The sequence below is a fragment of the Ornithodoros turicata genome, chromosome 1 (assembly GCF_037126465.1).
Source record: "Ornithodoros turicata isolate Travis chromosome 1, ASM3712646v1, whole genome shotgun sequence".
NCBI lineage: Eukaryota > Metazoa > Arthropoda > Arachnida > Ixodida > Argasidae > Ornithodoros > Ornithodoros turicata.
The window spans coordinates 121,655,856-121,678,890 of record NC_088201.1 but is presented as its reverse complement, the minus strand read 5'-3'; the positions used below and the strand labels follow the sequence as shown (position 1 = coordinate 121,678,890).

Sequence of the window (23,035 nt, the reverse complement as noted above, 5' to 3'; positions counted from 1 at the left end):
GCAATTTTCTGTTTTGCTCTTTGTTTACTCCCACAACTCACATTTGACTCCCCAGCCGGAATAACGCATATGTCAATTCTATGATTTAACCGATGGAAGACTTAGTCAATTGATTTGATTATATAGAAATTACTTTTATGCCCTGTCGTTTAACCCGATATGCTGCAAGATATTATCAGGGACAGATTTTGGTGCTGTTTCATTTTTTTTATAAAAGCTGTAATGCCTGCATGCACTATAACCTCTTACTCGCACAAAGAGAGAAAGAAAATATATGTATATGAAAAGCTCTTGCTTTATTTGTAGTAGGACATCATGTATAGCAAACTACATGTTATATGTGAGAAACTTGCAATACATGTATACAAATACAGCATGACAATATCGAGATTGCAAAAACAATCAAACATGTGTTTATAAACATAATCAATTAGCGCAGGATATTTCCACAGTTGAAGCAATTTAGAAGGTCTCTTCACTGCTACAGGAAAGCAAAAAGAACATGTCAGTGATGTTTGGCTATATATCAGCAGGGTCCCTTGGTTCTTTTTTTCAACCACATAGCATGTTACTCTGATCATGCCTCCATGTACTACCCGGTTCCACTAGCAGGATCCTCTTCATACAGCTCGAAGTGTGGAATCACCTCATATCTATCCTGGTGTTTATATAAGTCTAATGCACTGTATTCTGGATGCTGCCCTGCAGATAGCAGTGTGTGCACACCTGAACGCCTTACCTCATAACTATGCCTATGTTCATTGAACTGAAGTGTGTCAAGCAATTCAACGAATAACAATAGCGTTCCTCTGTGAATAATCATTACAGACAGCTGTGCAAAAACTGGAGCTTCTTCTTTCCAGCTTGCACAGTGCACATCCTCAACTTGGTAGGTGTTAGCATCGACACTTGCAGATCGGACACTGTAGAGTATTTCATTCTCGGAAACACCTGCAGGGAACACAGACTTTACTGCATCTGGAAGTTCTGACCACAGTACGCTCTTCCCTGTACTCGTAGAAAGAGGTTTTGAAAAGCGAGTTGCCGAGAAGTGATAGCATTGTTGCAGCTGTGCCCTGGTTGACATCGTCTTGCAAATGCTCACGAAGGATTTCGACTTCATAGCAATGTTCTTGAAATACGAGTGCTTTGGCTCAAATCGCATTCTCCAGTACCTTCTTGGTGGCCCATACAAGTACATAAAGCGGGGATAGTGGACAAGGAAATGCATTTTTGGGATTAACTTCTGGTTTGGAAACATCAGCAAACTTTTGAAGAAAAACATCTACTTTCACTTGCAAGTATTGAATGCACTCTGCTGGAACCTTGTCTGCCAGAATAATGTCAACAATGTGCCTGTATAGCAGGTATACTTCCCATGCTGGATGTCCTTCAGGTACCAAGTGGCTGATCATCTGAGGCAAGATACGAAGAATACACCACTTCTGGCTTGCGGTTCCTTTGATGTGGCTATTTGATCTAAGGAAAGAATCTGGCAGGGGAACGGGCTTAGATTTCTTATCATTAATCCCATATTTAAATGTGGATATCACCTTCAGACTTGACGCACTGATTAATCCTGAATCTGCCAGTGACATCAACACATGTTTTAGAACAAAAGCAATGCCACCTTCAAGAATGTCATGCATTGCGTCCGGTAGCAGCTGTTGTGTGACATCAAAATCAGGAATGTGCAGCAAAGGCGACCTGGCGACAACTCCATAAAGCCTGGATTTGGTGTGGTCAGCCTCAACAGCAGCAATATGGTCTTCATGCACAGAAGCCGTACGTATTTGACAGTTGTGTTCACTAGTCACCTTGTTTATGTACTTTGAGTCTGTCACACAAAACCTGCAAAAGTGGCCACTACCAAATGAACTGCTGAAGCCACCAATTCGATTAAGTGACAGGTTGTCACCGACAATACCCAATATGCATATCTTGTCTACTCTTGTCCGTCCGTCAACTGTGATTTGCAGTCCATGCTGCTGCAGATGTGAGATTTCCTTGATCAGTGGATCAAGCACCCTTTCGATTCCAAGAGATTTTACATGAGCGTACTTCACCAACATGACCTGATGAATAGCGTTTAGTCGTGACCTGTATTTGGGGTGTAAACTAATCACAGAAAAGTATGCAGCAAGAATCTTGTGTGTGCCTGCAGCAGACCCTAATGTATTGACAAGTTCCAACTCGTCTGTGTACAAAAGAAGCACTATAGTTTCAGCATCACTGTTGCGGAGAATGGCCCTCTGCCTTGCATAATCACCATCCAGAATATCAGAGAGGACACCCGAGTTACTTGGCTCACAGTTTGCGCCCAGTGTGTTCTCAACTGCATCATCTGCAGAAAGCATATTGATCAAGACTTTGCCTATGGGCATATAATATAACAAGCGGCACGGAGTGACGGATTCATCCAGACGAATCTCCTGAGGTTCTGTGTATGGCAGTGATTCTTTAACATACTTCATGAAGATGTAGTCGCTCTTTATAGTTGTCCACAGCACATCTAACACATCACTCGAGAGAAACATCAAGAGTTTCTCGTACGCGTCCTGTGGCGTGTTCTGTTCGGCAACAGTTTTCAAGTGACGCTGAAAAAAGTCAAACAGCAACTGGACGAAAACTTGAAAGTCCCCGAAGATGCTACGTACAACGGTGCGTGGCAATCGGTACTCCTCTCGTGTCTCCAAGAATAGCATGGCGAGATGTTTCTTCATCATGTTCAAGAATGACACTGGGTCTGAAATATTCTCCTCACTTTGCTCTTGGGGGTTTTGTTCCCGGGCTTCCGACTCCCTGCTGGACGAGGGCTGTGTATGCGGGCTCTGCACGGAATCCTGTTCGATACTTCCCATGCTGTCATCTGCGCCTTGATTCGTGCTGATTCTGCTGTCATTTTGTCCGTGTGCTCTTCCATGCACCGGGTGGTCGCGTTTCACGTGTTTCATCAGCCCTCTGTAGCTGTGAAATGTTCGAGCACACCCACGAAGACCGCATGTGACGTCGAATCCAGGTTCCGTATCCATCTGAATCCATCCGTATTGGCTTCTGGCTACGGCAAAGCTCACAACTAAGACCGCCAAGACAACGTTGCAAAAGCAGCAAAGATCAAAGAGCAACTAACCATAGTATGTATAGCCTTCAAAAACGTGCGTATCGATAAACAAAAAAACTTGATGCGAAGGAAGAATGAAGACCGGCTCCGAATCCGTCTAAATCTGAAATCCAATTCAAGCCAATCACAAGTTTTTGTCTGTTGCCGCCAATTCACCGGTCGTTCGTTGCGTTCGTAGGTTTTCGCGTGTCGAACCTTCCAAATTACACTGCTGTTCTCGCGTATGATAAGTACAATTAGCTCATTCCTTGGCGACCTCAACTATGGGAACCGTGGAGTGCCTTTTTATGTACAAGGAACATCAGAAAAAAATACGTGTTGGCGGAGATCGGCGTATCAACGATGTCCGGGACGCCTTTCTGAGGTCGGAGCTGGGAAGTGCTGTACCGCCGGGTTCATCACTAATTATACAGGTGGGTTCCTACATTTGTGATTACGTCTGGTTGATGTCACTCATTCTTTCGAGCATTGAAAGTTCAGGGCAACGAAAAGACTACCCATAACTACAAATGTTTGCTCACGTGTAGATCCTTCTTTGCGACTTTGCGAAAACGCAGCATAAATGTTCATCGCTATTCTACATCTGAATTATTCATATACTACTTCTTACAGCTCTACAGGAAGAAATTTTCAGAGTATGTAGACATGGAAGACAGCGACCTTATAGAGGACCTCGACAAACTTAATGTCGTTCTGAAAGTTAGCTCACACGAGGAGGCAGGGGGCTCATCTGAGGCACTTCATGTTGTCACGTGAGCACAGTAAAGCATGCAGCAACTCTGACAATGGCTGAACTAGCCAGCTGCCTACCTAGACTCTCGAGAGAAGTGCATGATTTTGAACATGAGCGCTGCGCGGGGTCTCAATCACTATTTGTGACTGTGCGCGATCTGTGACGTGCCTTGCATTGGCACTCAATACCCCCATATGTCCCACCTTTTTGTACAGGGAGCAAACTGTTGCACAAGCTTCTGGACCGTACAGGCTTCCTGAACCTACGTACGATGTCCTTCAGTGTATTAAAGATGTGCAGCAGACAAACATCAACCCTGACCTTCGCAACAGACTTGTTAAATGGCTCCATGCCGACATTTTACGATATGACCTGTAAGTTCCTACTTTGCAAGACTGTGCAACGTTTGCTGCAGTTGTGGGTGCAAATTAGCCAGTACATTGCATGTGCTAGCTTTCATTTGCATATCAACATTTTTATTTTTGTTTTTTTTAACATAGATACCCAGGTCGCAAGAATCTCTACTACGAAGCTGCCCGCCAGCTAGTGTTTGCATACCCAGTGCTAAAGGATGCGGCAGGAAGTGGCTTTGTGAGCTGAATGTTCAAATGTTTCACTGTTTCATAGCACTCAGAAATTTCTGGCAATTAGTCTTATTCATGGTTATGTTCATTCTCTTTCCTGGGGCTAGCAGTTCGGCTCCCATGCTGGTGTTAATGTGTGCTGTGTGCGATGTAATCTCAATGTATTAAAATCAGCCAAACATGGCTTTGAAATGCAGGACTCATGGCAACGGGCCTTAAGATTCCGCACAAAAAACCAAAGAAAAAAACTATCACATGTGCCAGCTGTCCAAGAGCAACGAGAAAGATTCCAGCTGCATAAAAGGAGGGCGGTGCCTGAGTGCAGTCAAACCAAGAGGCAGTGATGGCCACTAACTACGTCTACAGTAGTTTAACTATAACTACTAACTACTTTGTGATTGAGTAGTTTAACTAGTAGTTCAACTACTTTTCAGGGGAGTAGTTAAAACTACCTTTTTAACTACTGCAATGTAGTTTAACTACATCTATAACTACCTAAAGTTGTCCACCAACACCAATCCCTTGTAGTGTTCTTGGACACCTAAATATCAATCACATGCAATAATAAACTTTGGCTCAAGCCATTGCTACGATCGTCAAATACAAAGCTTGCGGCGGGATTCTTTCTATGCCTACGCGATAAACTAAGTTGCAGAATTATTTCACAGCATATGAGGCTTCACTAGACAAGCATTAAAAGTAGAGGTATGCAAATATTCGAAATTTCGAATATTTGCGATATTCGATTCGTAAGTTTTCCAATATTCGTAAAAGTTCGAATATGTATTCGATTTTTTTTTCGCATATCAGAGCAGCTTATTCCGAAGCTGTTTCGGGCTGCGCACTGGAATTTGTACGTTGTGGCGACGAACATGAATAGTAGAACAGCTGCAAAGCGACGCGCGGAGCTTCCCAGGTACGCTCGTTTGCGAATGCGTCGCTATACGTTCGGTAACCGAAACCGAAACTAGTACGGAGTTGTGTGCGGTCGCCATTTTAGAGTCCGCCCCAGCGAAACCCGAGACCGCGGTACGTTTCATACATCGTCAGCACTGTCGCGGCTTTAGTGGATTGCTAGCGAACGCTGAACAATGAGGCCTACAGTTCGGTGAAATTACGGTTAAATATCGAAATTTTTTTGACGTTGAGCTGAACACCGCTGTTCAGCGTCCAACTGCATGCATAGCCAAAACCTGCGTTTCGAATGCGTCTTTTTCGGTTTCGTTTTGTGGTTGTCAGCGATATATGATAGACTCATGGTCGGGTGCGATGACGGCGATAATCGAGGAGTGGGACGTGTTGATAATTCGACATAGTTTCTCCAACTCCGGCGCTCTGCGACCGTATGAAAGCGCAAACTAGGGCGACAGTAACGCTGCAGTCATTTGAAACTGCGCTAGCTGTTGTTACAGATGATAGCAAGACGCATATGTAGCCTTAAGTCCGACCTTCACGGAGTGATTTTGCTCGCGACTCACGCGCGTCGCCGTCGGCGCGACAAAGTTTGAGGCCCGCGCGCATATTTCCCCCGTGAAATGAAAGGAGCGCTGAACACGAACGTCGCGGAAACAATCACGCGTGATGCAGCCATACAACATCGTCGAGGATCGCAGTTTTACTGCGCTATAATGCATGAGGCCGTTCCAAACTATGCATTACCGTAAGTAACGGTGGTCTCACGCGTGATGTCACGCGTGAGAGCAGTGAAACCGTGCAGTTTCTCGCCTTCACGACAAATGCGGAAGGCATTGTCAATGCAAGAAGAGATCACTTGCCACCATCATTTTCCTTCTGAGGTGCTCATCACTAAATCATCCCACACTCTGAACATGTCATTGCTCTTCACTTCCATTCTGTCTGTTTCACCAGCACTTTACAATGCCAACACAGGTGTTCACTGTTCATGAAAGATTTTTGAAATGAAAGTTTTTTTCTTGTAGTTTTCAGCTTGCCTCATGAGAACAGGACACTGTTTCATTTTAAAAATAATTTTACTGTACATGTGCATATAAGCACGTATGCCCTATGCTAAGCCAATACATTAATACATATTCCTCATTAGCACTTGGGATATTTTTCTAAGGATCAGCAGAACACAACTGTGACGATGCTTGTTTTCGGGGCTTAATTAACTTAATGAACTCTTAGAAGCCGTTATCCTATGTGTGACATTCGATATTCGATTCGTATTCTAAAATTTCAATATTCGCACACCTCTAATTAAAAGTGAAGATTTAGTACACATGCACGACACAATTGCTCTGCACCCCCGTTCTCATCAAACAAGTAGCTCAAGGCAAAATTCGGAAGCACAATCGTGCCCTAGAGCTTGCGGCAAAATTGGAAGTAGTTGGCTCCTTCAGTAACCTAACTACTGTAGTTAACTACTTAAAATAGTAGTTTAACTAGTAGTTGCCACTACATTTCTGCAAGTAGTTGATAACTACTTTTTAACTACAATGAGATAGTTTAACTAGTAGTTTAACTACATGTAGTTAACTACTGGCCATCACTGCCAAGAGGAGATGCTTACATACTGTGGTGTGTTCACAATAGTAGCCAGAGAAGTGCGACACATATCTTTGTACATTTGGGGGTGCGTAATTATCCGTGTACATTAATGCTATTGCAGAATGCACAAACTTTTGTGGAACGGTCAAGTGATGATGACAAATTCCCTGAGAGACGAGCATGGTTGCAAAATGATGCACCAGCTGTGCAGGAGGTGGTGCAACGGTATCCAACACTAGGAACTGCCACTGGGGTTGGTATTTGTTGCTGTTAATATTCCTTTGTCTGTACGCCGAAGATGAGTTGAACCAAGTTTTGATTGTGTCATGACTAATTGTTTCAGGTTCATGACGAGTTCATGCGGCTCACTGGGAAAGATTCAGAAAAAGAGTTTCTCGAATTTATTAACACAAAGGGAGAACGCATTATGAAGCTCGCGAGACAGAAAAAGAGCACAGCGAGGGTGATGTCACTTATAAATGACAAGCTGAGTGAGTCATCAAGTCTTGATGCACAGAAATGTAAGTCCAAGGCACATAGACAATTTCTGCAATGTGTCATGTAGTACTGTCGTTTGTGTGGAAAAAAGATAAATTAGGCCATAACATTTACAGCATACTGAGGGACTAGGGTCGTTGGTACTGAACATTCATACTGTATGTGCAATTACGATACAGACGCAAAATGACAAAGACCAGCACGTACTTCCAACGTAGTTTATAATTCCAAACATTCGCATATCCTGAATACACATATATGCAAACAAACAACGCCCCTATGATCTACCAGTGGCTGCTCTGGTTGTGGTGAGCTCTTTATCTCTGAGCGCAACCGAATTGTGGCTTACGCGTCCGCTCATCATTCTGATAAACGCGGCCTCGACTACCTCCCTTTCAATCCCATTATCAGCCTTGTATACAACCTTTCTATGTTCTTACATTTGCCTGCACCCCCGTCAGTGGGTACGTTCTTTTTAGGTAGCCAGGTCATTACCAAGCAGAGTTGTACGTAACTCGTTACCCAGTAACCAGTTACTTTTCGGTAACGAAGTAACGACCTAGTTACTTTTCTAAAAATTGTAACTAATAACTAGGGCCCGGAAATTTAGGCACTAAAAAGGACGGAAATAGGCAGGCATTTAAGCCCCCCAAATACCAAAATAGGTAATAAAAAGCAAAAGTAGGCACGTTAATCTGGTACGCTCTTTGGCATTGTTGGTGTTGGGTGTTGGTTTGAAGGGTACAGTACCGTACAAGCCTTGACGTTTGGTACATGAATGCTGAGGCAGCCGGGAAACACGCGATATTGAATCATATTTTTAATTTTCCGCCCTCGGAAGATCTTGAAAGGCACCGAGAGGCCAAATCTTTGAATCAAATGTACGCAAAAAAAGAAAAAGGAAAAACGAAGGCACAGACACGCAGTAACGAAAAGCAAAATGCAGCACTCAGCACGAGCCTGAAGGCCCCACTGGAACTTACACCTCTAAAAAAAGGCTTTTATGGCGTCTAAAAATGTTTAAAAAATGCTACAATTCAATAGAGTCGATAAAAAGGCAAGCAACCCCGAAAATGTCGTATTTAGGCGTTTCTAGACATTTCTAGGCATTTATAGGCAAATGTCTAAAAATCCGGGCCCGACTAATAACGTATTCAGTTACAAAAATCGGTAACTCGTTACACACGTTACTCGTTCCTTTCCTACGTTTACACTCGGCTTCAACATGGACTACATGGTCAATTACTATGTGGAAATTCCCGAAATCTCGTACGCTTCTAACACGAGGTGACCTGGCCTGGATGTTCAGCTCCTCGAAGCCTCTGGTCGACAGTCATTCTTTTGTTGAGTCCTAAAGTGGCCTGCATGACGAATGCCGAAACAGTTCCCGGTCGTGTCATTGACCATGAAATCATTCTTGGGAAAATACCCTGGTTTTGTTTGTGTGTGTATGTGTTGTCTCCCAGCAGCTGCCAATGGAGATACTAGAGTAACTAAGCTCGTCGAAACTCTGATCCGGAGATGGCATTGTCATTCTCTGCTGATTCCCTGTGCTGTTGTAAAGTCGACCCACCCGACCTGACCACGAGATCCTGGGCTTATTATATGCAGCTCGCGCGTGTCATTGGCCTAGCAGCGTATCCCGGGAAGAAACCTTAGTCCCTGTATTTTCTCTTCCACCTCCACACTTGTGGACTCCAGTGAGGATCACTCGTTGGATTATAAGGTGGTACAGATGATAATCACGTGAGTGTGGCCTGTGTTGTACGAGACGTTCAGGGTGAAGGTTGCAAAAGGTGACGGTAATATAGTATTTTAGTGTCTTCTTTGCCTTCCCAAGCTAAAGTGACCGAATATTCGCATTCGAATTTGGAGAAGTGTGCTCAGGTAAGAGCCTTCAATATTGTAGTTAGCTATAGCAGTTACCGTATCGAGGATTATACGTTAAAGGCACTGCTTTTCACGAATCAATCGAATACCTCCTGGAGCCAATGTCGTGTTGTGAGGAGGCAGCTCAAGAACCCTGACTGATCTGATGGTTTACAACGGAGGGGGGATCATGTTTATTAAAAGAAAGGAAAAGTTAGCCATGCAAACAGCCAGCTTATACACCGGCTTGTAGACGTTGGTGTAGACATTGATGTAGCGTTTATCAGTTCAAATAAATGCACAATATTGCACTGACGTCGTGTAGCCTCCTAACAGTGGTGCCAAAATAAGGGAATAAAATCAGCTGTTGACCTTGAATTCACAGAACAAAAAAAGAAGGAAAATCAGCCTTGTTACTGATCAGGCACATCAAATACGTGCATCAAACAAAGGTGGCCGTATCTGATGCAGCCATGCCTTTCTACAGTAATTTTTCAGTCTTGCCACAGAGACTCTCGAGCAAACGCACCAAAAATAACCGATGCCCATTTCGAGTGCCAACTATTCTTGAAAACGAATTCCATGGAAATTGTCGGACCAAATAAAGCACGTGTCAGTATTGATGTTGACATTGGTGTGGCTCTGTGACAGAGTGGTAACGTAAAAGTTACTCGTTACTATCGAGTAACGGGAACGCGTTCCTTTTGCTGCTTTGGTAACGTATTTAGTTCCTTCTTTTTTTCGTGGTAACGAGTAACGGTATTTAGTTCCTTTTTTTTCGGTAACGTGTACAAGTCTGTTACCAAGCAATGACCTTCTATGCTCGTTTAACCTATTGTTAATACATCGGCCAGTTTGGCCGATGTAAGACTGCCCGAGGACAGTGTAAATTTATACACCACACCGCTGGCACATGTGGTGTATTTGCTAACATTCTGTCTAGAACACACTGCTCGTTCTACGGGGATCATTAATCATGCCCATGAGAGAAGTCAGTCTACCGTCTGTGATCACCATAGATTGAGAAGTTACCCGTCAAAAAGTACTCGTTACAAGTTAAGTTACCGTGTGCAAAATGTAACTAAGTTAATAAGGAAGTTCTTCAGCCTGAAATGTAACTCGCAGTTACTGAGTTACTTAAAAAAAGAACGAGTTACTTCCAAGTTACTTCGATTTGTTTCGGTTTCAGTCTGTCTACCAATGTCATGATGACGTTTCTCTGATAGAGGTCTATTCGAACGCTAGCATCTTACTCCGTGTGGGCGCACAATGAGTCAGCTTCATTTCAATGGCAGCGGTTCTTACTTCCTGAATAAAGTACTGTCATTGATTGAATGTCACGTTTTATGGCAAAATGCCATGAAGGAACCAGAGAGAAAGCAAGAAAATATGTGGACGTGAGTGAAAAGCCAGTTAGAAGTAACTTGGAACTTAACTTAACTTACTCTGGCAAAGCTACCTGAAAAAGGAACGAGTTCCTCTGAAAGTTACCACGGCGCAAAAGCACCGAGTTAAGTTACAAGTTACCAAAAAAAAAAGGAACTTAGTTACAGTAACGAGTTACTTGTAGCGAGTTACCTCGAACTCTGGTGATCACCAAGTGTGAACCCCGTGCCCATTAATTAATTGAACTATATTTTTTATTGTTTTGCATGTGGTCTTACATCGGCCAAACCAGCTGATGTAATAATAGGTTAAAAGAGCGTAGAAGGTCATTTCTCGGTAATGACCCGGTTACCATGAAAGAACATAGCGGCAGACGTTGGTGAAGTCAATGGTAGAAGATACCAAGGTTGTATACATTGGCTGATACTGGGATTGAAAGGGAGATAGTTGAGGGCGCACTTATCAGAATGACAAGCATATGCATCAGTAATGAGGTGGTTGCGCTCACAGAAAATGAATTAATATGAACCTGGACAGCTGCTGATAGACCATAGGGGGTGTTGTTTGTTTGTATATTCAGGACATGTGAATGTTTGGAAGCACTGTACATGTTGGAAGTGCTGGATTTTGTCCTTTTCCGTCCATGTCTTACTTTGCACATACAGTATGACCATTTACAAAGCGGTATGTCCAGGGGGCAGGGCAACAGACAGGGACAGTGTTTGATGCTCTTCCTTTGTGTTACACCCCTGCTTTCTCCTCTGTCACCAGAGGTTTAAAAAGATAGGTGGCAGTCCACAAGTCAGTGGAGTGGGCTTGTTAAACAAAATGTTTCTACAAGCTACGTGCTCTAACTTTTCCCCTTCTCTTGATAATGTGCTGGAGCTATAGGTTCTTTACACACGGTATCTATTAATGAGTGTTATCATGTGTACAACAGTGAAACCCGAGACACGGAAGAAAACTGTCGTAATTATGTACCAGCTCGCCCTTGCCCTTCTGCTGTTATCATATGTGTTTTGTTCTCCATTTGACCGACCCTCAGAAAATTGAAAAAGCTGCCTGTTTCACCTCTTGAGTTAGGCTGTGTTAGATTTGTTGCGCTTCCTGGTTTTGCATTGCATCCACACTAGAATTGAAGTCTGTGCAAAAATAACACACATCCCCATCGTACTAATCTGCTCTCTCTCTCACTTCTCTGCACCAATTTCATTTAGGAGGACACAGCTGTGTATCCAACAATTGTGACACAGGATCCTTTCAAGTTCCAGTCATGTCGATTTGCAGTGGAAGGCTGCACTTATGAGGCGGTTGACACCATAGCAGCCATATGTATCATATTTGAACTTTACTGGGTTTTTAATTTAAAGTATGCACCGTTACTTACAAGAACACTGAGCCTTTTTGAACACTACCTTGGACTCGGCAGCAGTAAAAAAAATTGTATTCTTGTGTCACGAGTAATCTCTGACCTCGCCGCACTAGAGGCTAAGCATTAGAGTCAAAGAATTACCACAGCGGTAGTCTGCGAGAGCCACTGATAGAGACTGATGCAGACAGAAAGACCACAGAGCTTTTTGATGTCATTTATGTTTGTTGAAAACTTCTGTGTTTGGAGTTATCAAGCTCTAATCAAGTGTGTTTAAGCTTAAGTGTGTAAACACCAGGGAAGGTCACTGGGTGGTTACTAGTCAGGTGAAATATTTTTTATTTTATTGGTAAAGTGTGCAATCTACATGTAATGTCTTAACTAACTTAGACACAAGCTGTTGCATGATGTATTAAGTCTTTGGTCCCACTGTAATTCAAGCTGAGTACTGTAGGTTATTTCTTTTTCCACCACGCTATTTTTTAAATGTAGTTTCCTGAGAACGCCCAATTTTACCAAGCTCCCCCTTCGGCCTGTTTGAGATAGCAGTCAGCTGCTGCAGTAAGTTCATATAACAGGGGATAACTGTGATACTTTGTACTGTTTTGTTTTCTCATCTTATAAATTTGTAATCGAGTTATAATAAATGTATTTCACTTGAAATTGCTGTGGTCAAGAATTTTGTTGCATGGCTATGGAGGTGGAACCAGAAAACTGGAGTAATTTGTACTCCATTGCTGGAGTAATAATACTCCTTAAATTGGCTTACATTAACTCCCAAATAGCATTAAATTTACCTTATATGTGGGGTTATACTTACACCTCATGGTGGAGTCAATGCAGGAGTTTCGTTAGAGTAACATTAACTCCCTTAAGGAAGTGTACGTTTCACTCTGTTAGAGAAATATTAACTCCCTTAGTGAGATGTACGTTTTACTCTCTGTTAGAGTAACATTAACTCTCTAAGGGGGTTTAAGTTTCAGTCTCTGATCCCTGGAGTTCTTGTTACTCCTAAAAAGGGGTGTTATTTTGCACCCCGGAGTTAAGCCGTTTTACCCCACAAAGGCATTGGCAAGACTCCTTTTTTTTTCAGAGTGTACACAGTAAATCATTTTACACCTTTATTTGCTCAAAAAAGGTGTATTCTTATAAAAACACCATTTTCTATTCCGCAAAGGGTGCAACAAGAGCATTACTAAAGGTGTAATATCGACATACATCACGTTTTATCCAATGCCGACCATTAAGGGTGTAAAGTGTGGTGTTGAAACAGGTGCTTAACGTCTAATCACCTTCTTTACACTCCATTTGAATTGGGAATATGGTGTTAAAAATGGTATTTTATTTCGTGAGAGAAAAATTATGCTGGTTTCACAGCTCCACTCACCAAATAATCACATTATAGACGATAACAACCTGTGTTAAAACACAGTATTTGACATGGAAGGATGTTAGGTATTTAGCTGATATATTTGAGTCGTTGCAAGCGTGGGTGTTAATTGCAAAAACACATTTCCGTCACCGTTGCAAACGTTTCCCGCACCACCACATGTAATGGACGTGCCCCAACAAATTGTATTTCAGTATATGATCCATCCGACACGCCCATATAGGCTACTGAGGGTGCCCGAGGTGTCCTTCAAGCCTCGGCACTCACGTTGGCTCGACAGTGTTACCAAGCTAACGAGGCGTGCCTGCGACGCATTGCGCTCCGGGTTAGGTTCTACGATTGAACCACGGCTGGCAGCCTGCCGTGTTCAGGGTGGTGCTTGCCATAGGAGCAAGAGCGTCGAACTGTATGTCTCGGCCACTGGTCTCGGCATGCTGCCGCAGAAGCTTATATTACACTAGCTAGGGAATATTTGCCAGCAAACAATTCCATCATAAAAGGTGTTTTCAATAGAATACTCCTTTTTTAAGGGTGTTTTTGTTTTTAAACGCCCATTATAACATCCGTTGTATCCATCCGTAGTATCCGTCGGTTTGCATTTCACACATGAACACCTGCACGACGAAAAAACAGCGCTTGTTTCGGCTTACACAAGTGCTTCTCCCTGATACATAGAAATTTCACAAAGCAGTCCATGTTCACGGCACGGTGAGCTATTGCTGAGGACGAATGTGACTCCAATTAATCTCTGGACGAGGAATCTTCTGCTGCGAAGAACACACTTTCCACCACGCTAACGCACGAACAACAGTTCTGCGTGAGCGACAGTTCTCGAATGCGGAGTTCCAGCACACTCATGTTCAAGAGTACAGTGAGCTAGAAATACTGTATTCAAGAGGCTCGACATTCTCGACGAAGAAAGTGGTCACAAATGCCCACTGCCATTTTTGTTTTCGCCGGATTAGCGCCCGGAAGTTCACGTGTTACATGCGTCCCCGACAGATGGCGCGGGGTCATGCAATTGTTGACAGACTGCTCGGTTTCCTACTAGGTCCCTGGACATACAATTATGGAAAATTCGATTACAGAAAAACTACAGCAATTTCAGCGGAGTTCTTTGATATTTGAACTTTCAATCCCAAAATTCGCGGTCACCCCCCTGCCGGCGCACTCCGCCACTATGCTCAGCCGCTATGCGGGAAGCGGCCTTACAGCATGTGAATTCAATGGGAGACAGGGTTTATACCAATTAACAGCAAAACAGAATACAATTTTTAAGATGTCATCGTCTAGTAGAGAAGAACACCATGTAAAGAACCCCTGGAGACACGAAAGGCGCTAGCAGAATATAAACCTAGTGCACCCTGGCCAAATGAATTTTAATGCATTGCGCCTATGGGTATTCCGTCGATTTTTGCACAGCGCCCATGTTTAGACTACGATTTTTCGACAATGACAGTCAAATTTTCGAAATGTCATCACCTATTTTTGTTCAGTACGTCCTCCAGGCTACATACGACAAAGGCACAGTGTGTGAGTGTTAATCCTGATGCACCCAGTGCCTTCAAAGTTGCGACTCAGACAGGGTTCCCCTCCTAGGCCGCTAGACGGACTAAGTCCCGAGGAGGAGGAGGAGGAGTGTCGTTGGGAGGAACCGAGAGGTCTGCCTGCCTGATTAGGCGGCATGTTTCTCGGGAAGGGAAAGGTGGTGGATAGGAGGAGAGGAAAGGGTGAAGTGGAAGACCGAGCGGAATCCGCTCGGGGGGAGGATAGCTGCGTCCATGGGCCGACTTCAGGGGAACTGTGCCGGCATACGCCTATTACACATCTGGGGGAAACCCAGGAAAAACCCCAGACGGCCCAGCCGGCCCGCGGATTCGAACCACGGACCTCCCAGTCTCCAAGCGCACGCGTTACCGCTGCGCCACCGGAGCTGGTGGACTAAGTCCCAGTGTTATCGTAATACGCATTCGCTTAGACTGTACGGCCGGTCTGAAGGAGTTCGAAAGGCGAACGGTCATTTTTTCCAGAACTCGAAAGGGCTGACAGAACAGACAACTTTATGTTGAGTGAGTAATATACAAATGATACCGTTTGGTATTTTATATCGCTTTTATATGAAACGAGGTGAATATGAACGAGGTTATATGAAACGAAAAGTGATTTTGTCAAACGCGACCTTTCAGGGTGCAACAGGAGAACAAGATACGGGGTTCAAACGCCGTGATCTTACTTTCACACATACATATTACAAAATCAGTTTCGGACATCTTTAATATTATTTTTATATCAAATGATATTAAGCCCCGAAGTTGACGAAATTGGCCACTTGGCCATTTTGAGTGCCGTTTTGGAAGCGATTTTGTCAAACGCTACCTCTCAGGGTGCAACAGGGTAACAAAGTACGTGGTCCAAACCCCGTGATCTTACTTTCTCATATACATACTACAAAATCACCTTAGGACATCTTTAATAATATTTTTATATCAAACGATATTAAGCCCCGAAGATGAGGAAATTCGCCACTTGGCCATTTTGAGTGCCGTTTTGGAAGCGATTTTGTCAAACGTGACCTCTCAGGGTGCAACAGGGGAACAAGATACAGGGTTCAAACCCCGTGATCTTACTTTCATATATACATATTACAAAATCAGCTTAGGACATATTTAATATTATTTTTATACCAAATGGTATTAAGCCTCGAAGTTGACGAAATTGGCCACTTGGCCATTTTGAGTGCCGTTTTGGAAGCGATTTTGTCAAACGCGACCTCTCAGGGTGCAACAGAGGAACAAGATACGGGGTTCAAACCCCGTGATCTTACTTTCACATATACATATTACAAAGTCAGCTTAAGACATCTTTAATGTTATTTTTATATCAAATGATATTAAGCCTCGAAGTTGACGAAATTGGCCACTTGGCCATTTTGGGTGCCGTTTTGGCGATTTTGTCAAACGCGACCTCTCAGGGTGCAACAGGGGAACAAGGTACGGGGTCCAAACCCCGTGATCTTACTTTCTCATATGCATACAACAAAATCACCTTAGGACATCTTTAATAATATTTTTATATCAAATGATATTAAGCCCCGAAGATGACGAAATGGGCCACTTGACCATTTTGAGTGCGGTTTTGGAAGAGATTTTGTCAAACGCGACCTCTCAGGGTGCAACAGGGGAACAAGATACGGCGTTCAAACCCCGTGATCTTACTTTCACATATACATATTACAAAATCAGCATAGGACATCTTTAATATTATTTTTATATCAAAGGATATTAAGCCCCGAAGTTGACGAAATTGGCCACTTGGTCATTTTGAGTGCCGTTTTGGAAGCGATTTTGTCAAACGCGACCTCTCAGGGTGCAACAGGGGAACAAGATACGGCGTTCAAACCCCGTGATCTTACTTTCACATATACATATTACAAAATCAGCATAGGACATCTTTAATAATATTTTTATATCAAAGGATATTAAGCCCCGAAGTTGACGAAATTGGCCACTTGGTCATTTTGAGTGCCGTTTTGGAAGCGATTTTGTCAAACGCGACCTCTCAGGGTGCAACAGGGGAACAAGGTACGGGGTCCAAACCCCGTGATCTTACTTTCTCATATATATACTACAAAATCACCTTAGGACATCTTTAATAATATTTTTATATCAAATGATATTAAGCCCCGAAGTTGACGAAATTGGCCACTTGGCCATTTTGAGTGCCGTTTTGGAAGCGATTTTGTCAAACGCTACCTCTCAGGGTGCAACAGGGTAACAAAGTACGTGGTCCAAACCCCGTGATCTTACTTTCTCATATACATACTACAAAATCACCTTAGGACATCTTTAATAATATTTTTATATCAAACGATATTAAGCCCCGAAGATGACGAAATTGGCCACTTGGCCATTTTGAGTCCCGTTTTGGAAGCGATTTTGTCAAACGCGACCTCTGAGCCTGCAACAGGGGAACAAGGTACGGGGTCCAAACCCCGTGATCTTACTTTCTCATATACATACAACAAAATCACCTTAGGACATCTTTAATAATATTTTTATATCAAATGATATTAAGCCCCGAAGATGACGAAATTGGCCACTTGACCACTTTGAGTGCGGTTTTGGAAGCGATTTTGTCAAACGCGACCTCTCAGGGTGCAACAGGGGAACAAGATACGGCGTTCAAACCCCGTGATCTTACTTTCACATATACATATTACAAAATCAGCATAGGACATCTTTAATATTATTTTTATATCAAAGGATATTAAGCCTCGAAGTTGACGAAATTGGCCACTTGGCCATTTTGAGTGCCGTTTTGGCGATTTTGTCAAACGCGACCTCTCAGGGTGCAACAGGGGAACAAGATACGGGGTTCAAACCCCGTGATCTTACCTTCACACATACATATTACAAAATCAGTTTCGGACATCTTTAATATTATTTTTATATCAAATGATATTAAGCCCCGAAGTTGACGAAATTGGCCACTTGGCCATTTTGAGCGCCGTTTTGGAAGCGATTTTGTCAAACGCTACCTCTCAGGGTGCAACAGGGTAACAAAGTACGTGGTCCAAACCCCGTGATCTTACTTTCTCATATACATACTACAAAATCACCTTAGGACATCTTTAATGTTATTTTTATATCAAATGATATTAAGCCTCGAAGTTGACGAAATTGGCCACTTGGCCATTTTGAGTGCCGTTTTGGAAGCGATTTTGTCAAACGCGACCTCTGAGAGTGCAACAGGGGAACAAGGTACGGGGTCCAAACCCCGTGATCTTACTTTCTCATGTACATACAACAAAATCACCTTAGGACATCTTTAATGTTATTTTTATATCAAATGATATTAAGCCTCGAAGTTGACGAAATTGGCCACTTGGCCATTTTGAGTGCCGTTTTGGAAGCGATTTTGTCAAACGCGACCTCTGAGAGTGCAACAGGGGAACAAGGTACGGGGTCCAAACCCCGTGATCTTACTTTCTCATATACATACTACAAAATCACCTTAGGACATCTTTAATGTTATTTTTATATCAAATGATATTAAGCCTCGAAGTTGACGAAATTGGCCACTTGGCCATTTTGAGTGCCGTTTTGGAAGCGATTTTGTCAAACGCGACCTCTGAGAGTGCAACAGGGGAACAAGGTACGGGGTCCAAACCCCGTGATCTTACTTTCTCATATACATACTACAAAATCACCTTAGGACATCTTTAATGTTATTTTTATATCAAATGATATTAAGCCTCGAAGTTGACGAAATTGGCCACTTGGCCATTTTGAGTGCCGTTTTGGAAGCGATTTTGTCAAACGCGACCTCTCAGGGTGCAACAGGGGAACAAGATACGGGGTTCAAACCCCGTGATCTTACCTTCACACATACATATTACAAAATCAGTTTCGGACATCTTTAATATTATTTTTATATCAAATGATATTAAGCCCCGAAGTTGACGAAATTGGCCACTTGGCCATTTTGAGCGCCGTTTTGGAAGCGATTTTGTCAAACGCTACCTCTCAGGGTGCAACAGGGTAACAAAGTACGTAGTCCAAACCCCGTGATCTTACTTTCTCATATACATACTACAAAATCACCTTAGGACATCTTTAATGTTATTTTTATATCAAATGATATTAAGCCTCGAAGTTGACGAAATTGGCCACTTGGCCATTTTGAGTGCCGTTTTGGAAGCGATTTTGTCAAACGCGACCTCTGAGAGTGCAACAGGGGAACAAGGTACGGGGTCCAAACCCCGTGATCTTACTTTCTCATGTACATACAACAAAATCACCTTAGGACATCTTTAATGTTATTTTTATATCAAATGATATTAAGCCTCGAAGTTGACGAAATTGGCCACTTGGCCATTTTGAGTGCCGTTTTGGAAGCGATTTTGTCAAACGCGACCTCTGAGAGTGCAACAGGGGAACAAGGTACGGGGTCCAAACCCCGTGATCTTACTTTCTCATATACATACTACAAAATCACCTTAGGACATCTTTAATGTTATTTTTATATCAAATGATATTAAGCCTCGAAGTTGACGAAATTGGCCACTTGGCCATTTTGAGTGCCGTTTTGGAAGCGATTTTGTCAAACGCGACCTCTGAGAGTGCAACAGGGGAACAAGGTACGGGGTCCAAACCCCGTGATCTTACTTTCTCATGTACATACAACAAAATCACCTTGTAACATCTTTAATAATATTTTTATATGAAATGATATTAAGCCCCGAAGATGATGAAATTGGCCACTTGGCCATTTTGAGTGCGGTTTTGGAAGCGATTTTGTCAAACGCGACCTCTCAGGGTGCAACAGGGGAACAAGATACGGCGTTCAAACCCCGCGATCTTACTTTCACATATACATATTACAAAATCAGCTTAGGACATCTTTAATGTTATTTTTATATCAAATGATATTAAGCCTCGAAGTTGACGAAATTGGCCACTTGGCCATTTTGAGTGCCGTTTTGGAAGCGATTTTGTCAAACGCGACCTCTGAGGCTGCAACAGGGGAACAAGGTACGGGGTCCAAACCCCGTGATCTTACTTTCTCATATACATACAACAAAATCACCTTAGGACATCTTTAATAATATTTTTATATCAAATGATATTAAGCCCCGAAGATGACGAAATTGGCCACTTGACCATTTTGAGTGCGGTTTTGGAAGCGATTTTGTCAAACGCGACCTCTCAGGGTGCAACAGGGGAACAAGATACGGCGTTCAAATCCCGTGATCTTACTTTCACATATACATATTACAAAATCAGCATAGGACATCTTTAATATTATTTTTATATCAAAGGATATTAAGCCTCGAATTTGACGAAATTGGCCACTTGGCCATTTTGAGTGCCGTTTTGGCGATTTTGTCAAACGCGACCTCTCAGGGTGCAACAGGGGAACAAGATACGGGGTTCAAACCCCGTGATCTTACCTTCACATATACATATTACAAAATCAGCTTAGGACATCTTTAATGTTATTTTTATATCAAATGATATTAAGCCTCGAAGTTGACGAAATTGGCCACTTGGCCATTTTGAGTGCCGTTTTGGAAGCGATTTTGTCAAACGCGACCTCTGAGAGTGCAACAGGGGAACAAGGTACGGGGTCCAAACCCCGTGATCTTACTTTCTCATGTACATACAACAAAATCACCTTGTAACATCTTTAATAATATTTTTATATGAAATGATATTAAGCCCCGAAGATGATGAAATTGGCCACTTGGCCATTTTGAGTGCGGTTTTGGAAGCGATTTTGTCAAACGCGACCTCTCAGGGTGCATCAGGGGAACAAGATACGGCGTTCAAACCCCGCGATCTTACTTTCACATATACATATTACAAAATCAGCTTAGGACATCTTTAATGTTATTTTTATATCAAATGATATTAAGCAATGAAGTTGTCGAAATTGGCCACTTGGCCATTTTGAGTGCCGTTTTGGAAGCGATTTTGTCAAACGCGACCTCTGAGCCTGCAACAGGGGAACAAGGTACGGGGTCCAAACCCCGTGATCTTACTTTCTCATATACATACAACAAAATCACCTTAGGACATCTTTAATAATATTTTTATATCAAATGATATTAAGCCCCGAAGATGACGAAATTGGCCACTTGACCATTTTGAGTGCGGTTTTGGAAGCGATTTTGTCAAACGCGACCTCTCAGGGTGCAACAGGGGAACAAGATACGGCGTTCAAACCCCGTGATCTTACTTTCACATATACATATTACAAAATCAGCATAGGACACCTCTAATATTATTTTTATATCAAAGGATATTAAGCCCCGAAGTTGACGAAATTGGCCACTTGGTCATTTTGAGTGCCGTTTTGGAAGCGATTTTGTCAAACGCGACCTCTCAGGGTGCAACAGGGGAACAAGGTACGGGGTCCAAACCCCGTGATCTTACTTTCTGATATATATATATACTACAAAATCACCTTAGGACATCTTTAATAATATTTTTATATCAAATGATATTAAGCCCTGAAGTTGACGAAATTGGCCACTTGGCCATTTCGAGTGCCGTTTTGGAAGCGATTTTGTCAAACGCGACCTCTCAGGGTGCAACAGCGGAACAAGATGCAGGGTTCAAACCCCGTGATTTTACTTTCACATATATATATTACAAAATTACCTTAGGACATCTTTAATAATATTTTTATATCAAATCATATTAAGTCCCGAATTTGACGAAACTGGTAATTTTGCCATTTCGAGTGCCGTTTTGGAAGCGATTTTTTCAAACGCGACCTCTCAGGGTGCAACAGGGGAACAAGATACGGGGTTTAAGCCCCGTGATCTTACTTTCACATATGCATACTACAAAATCAGCTTAGGACATCTTTAATAATATGTTTATATCAAATGATATTAAGCCCCGAAGATGACGAAACTGGCCATTTCGGCATTTCGAGTGCCGTTTTGGAGGCGATTTTGTCAAACGCGACCTCTCAGGGTGCAGGGTGGTGCACGATTAAAGGGGTTTCGAACGTTTTAAAGCGGTCGATCTGCTGCCGAACGTTGCGGTAACCTCTGTTACAATGCCAGTACAAGCCGTTCATAGTATCTTTTTGGCACCATGATACATGTCATTTGAGTCATAGTAAAGGGCCCTGCTGCCGCCTTTTCCAAATTTTGCGGTGGTTTCCGATGCAATCACAGGAGAGGGGCATAACATAAGCCGTCGCATCTTTATATGTGTGTAAAATGTCTGCCACCATGTTTAAAGGGGTTTCGTCCGTTTTAAAGGGCTCCGCTGGAACCATTTATGGAGTTTGCGGCTGCGTCCGTTATAATTCCAGTAGAATGGCAATAGCATAAACCGCTGCGAATACGTATATGACTTTGGAACTATGACACAAGAGGTGTCGACCGTTTTAAAGGGCTCTGCTCCCGCATTTTCTGTATTTTGCGGTAGCCTTTGTTACACTCGCAGTAGAAGGGCATAGCACCAGCCATTGGTGATATGTCATTGGCAGCATGATACAAGGGGTCTCGCCCGTTCTGAAGGGCTATGCTGCATCCTTTTCCGATATTTGCGGTCGCTTGTGTTATGATCTCGGTAGAATGACATAGTATAAGTTGTTGATAATATGTCTTTGGCAGCATGACACAAGGGGTTTTGCTCGTTTAAGAGGGCTCTGCTGCCACGTTTTTCGAATATGGCGATCGCCTGTGTTATAACTCCAGCAGAATAGCATTGCACAAGCCACTGATAACTTTCTTTCTTTCGCTCCATGATACAGGGAGTATCGCCCGTTTTAAAAGGCCTTGCTGCCGCCGTATCCAAATTTTGCGGTCCCCTCTTGCGCAATTCCGGTAGAAAGGCACAAGCCGTCATGAATATGCCTTTGGTACCATGATACAAGGGGTTTCGTACGTTTTGAAGGACTCTGCTGCTGCCTTTTCCGAAGTTTGTGGTCGCTTCTGTTGCGATCCCTGTAGAAGAGCATCATAAGCCCTTGATAATATCTGTTTGGAACCATGATTAAAGAGGTTTCGCCCGTTCTAAAGGGCTCTCCCGCGGTCTTTTACGGATTTAGC

At 42.9% G+C, this 23,035-nt stretch overlaps 1 protein-coding gene across 1 annotated transcript; it reads right to left on the bottom strand.

Annotated features, from left to right (window-relative positions):
- Positions 1-1,154: 1,154 nt before the first annotated feature.
- LOC135384580 (uncharacterized) lies at positions 1,155-2,861 on the bottom strand. Its single transcript, XM_064613778.1, has one exon. The coding sequence runs from the start codon at positions 2,859-2,861 to the stop codon at positions 1,155-1,157; it is 1,707 nt and encodes a 568-aa protein (XP_064469848.1).
- Between the last annotated feature and the right edge of the window lie 20,174 nt (positions 2,862-23,035).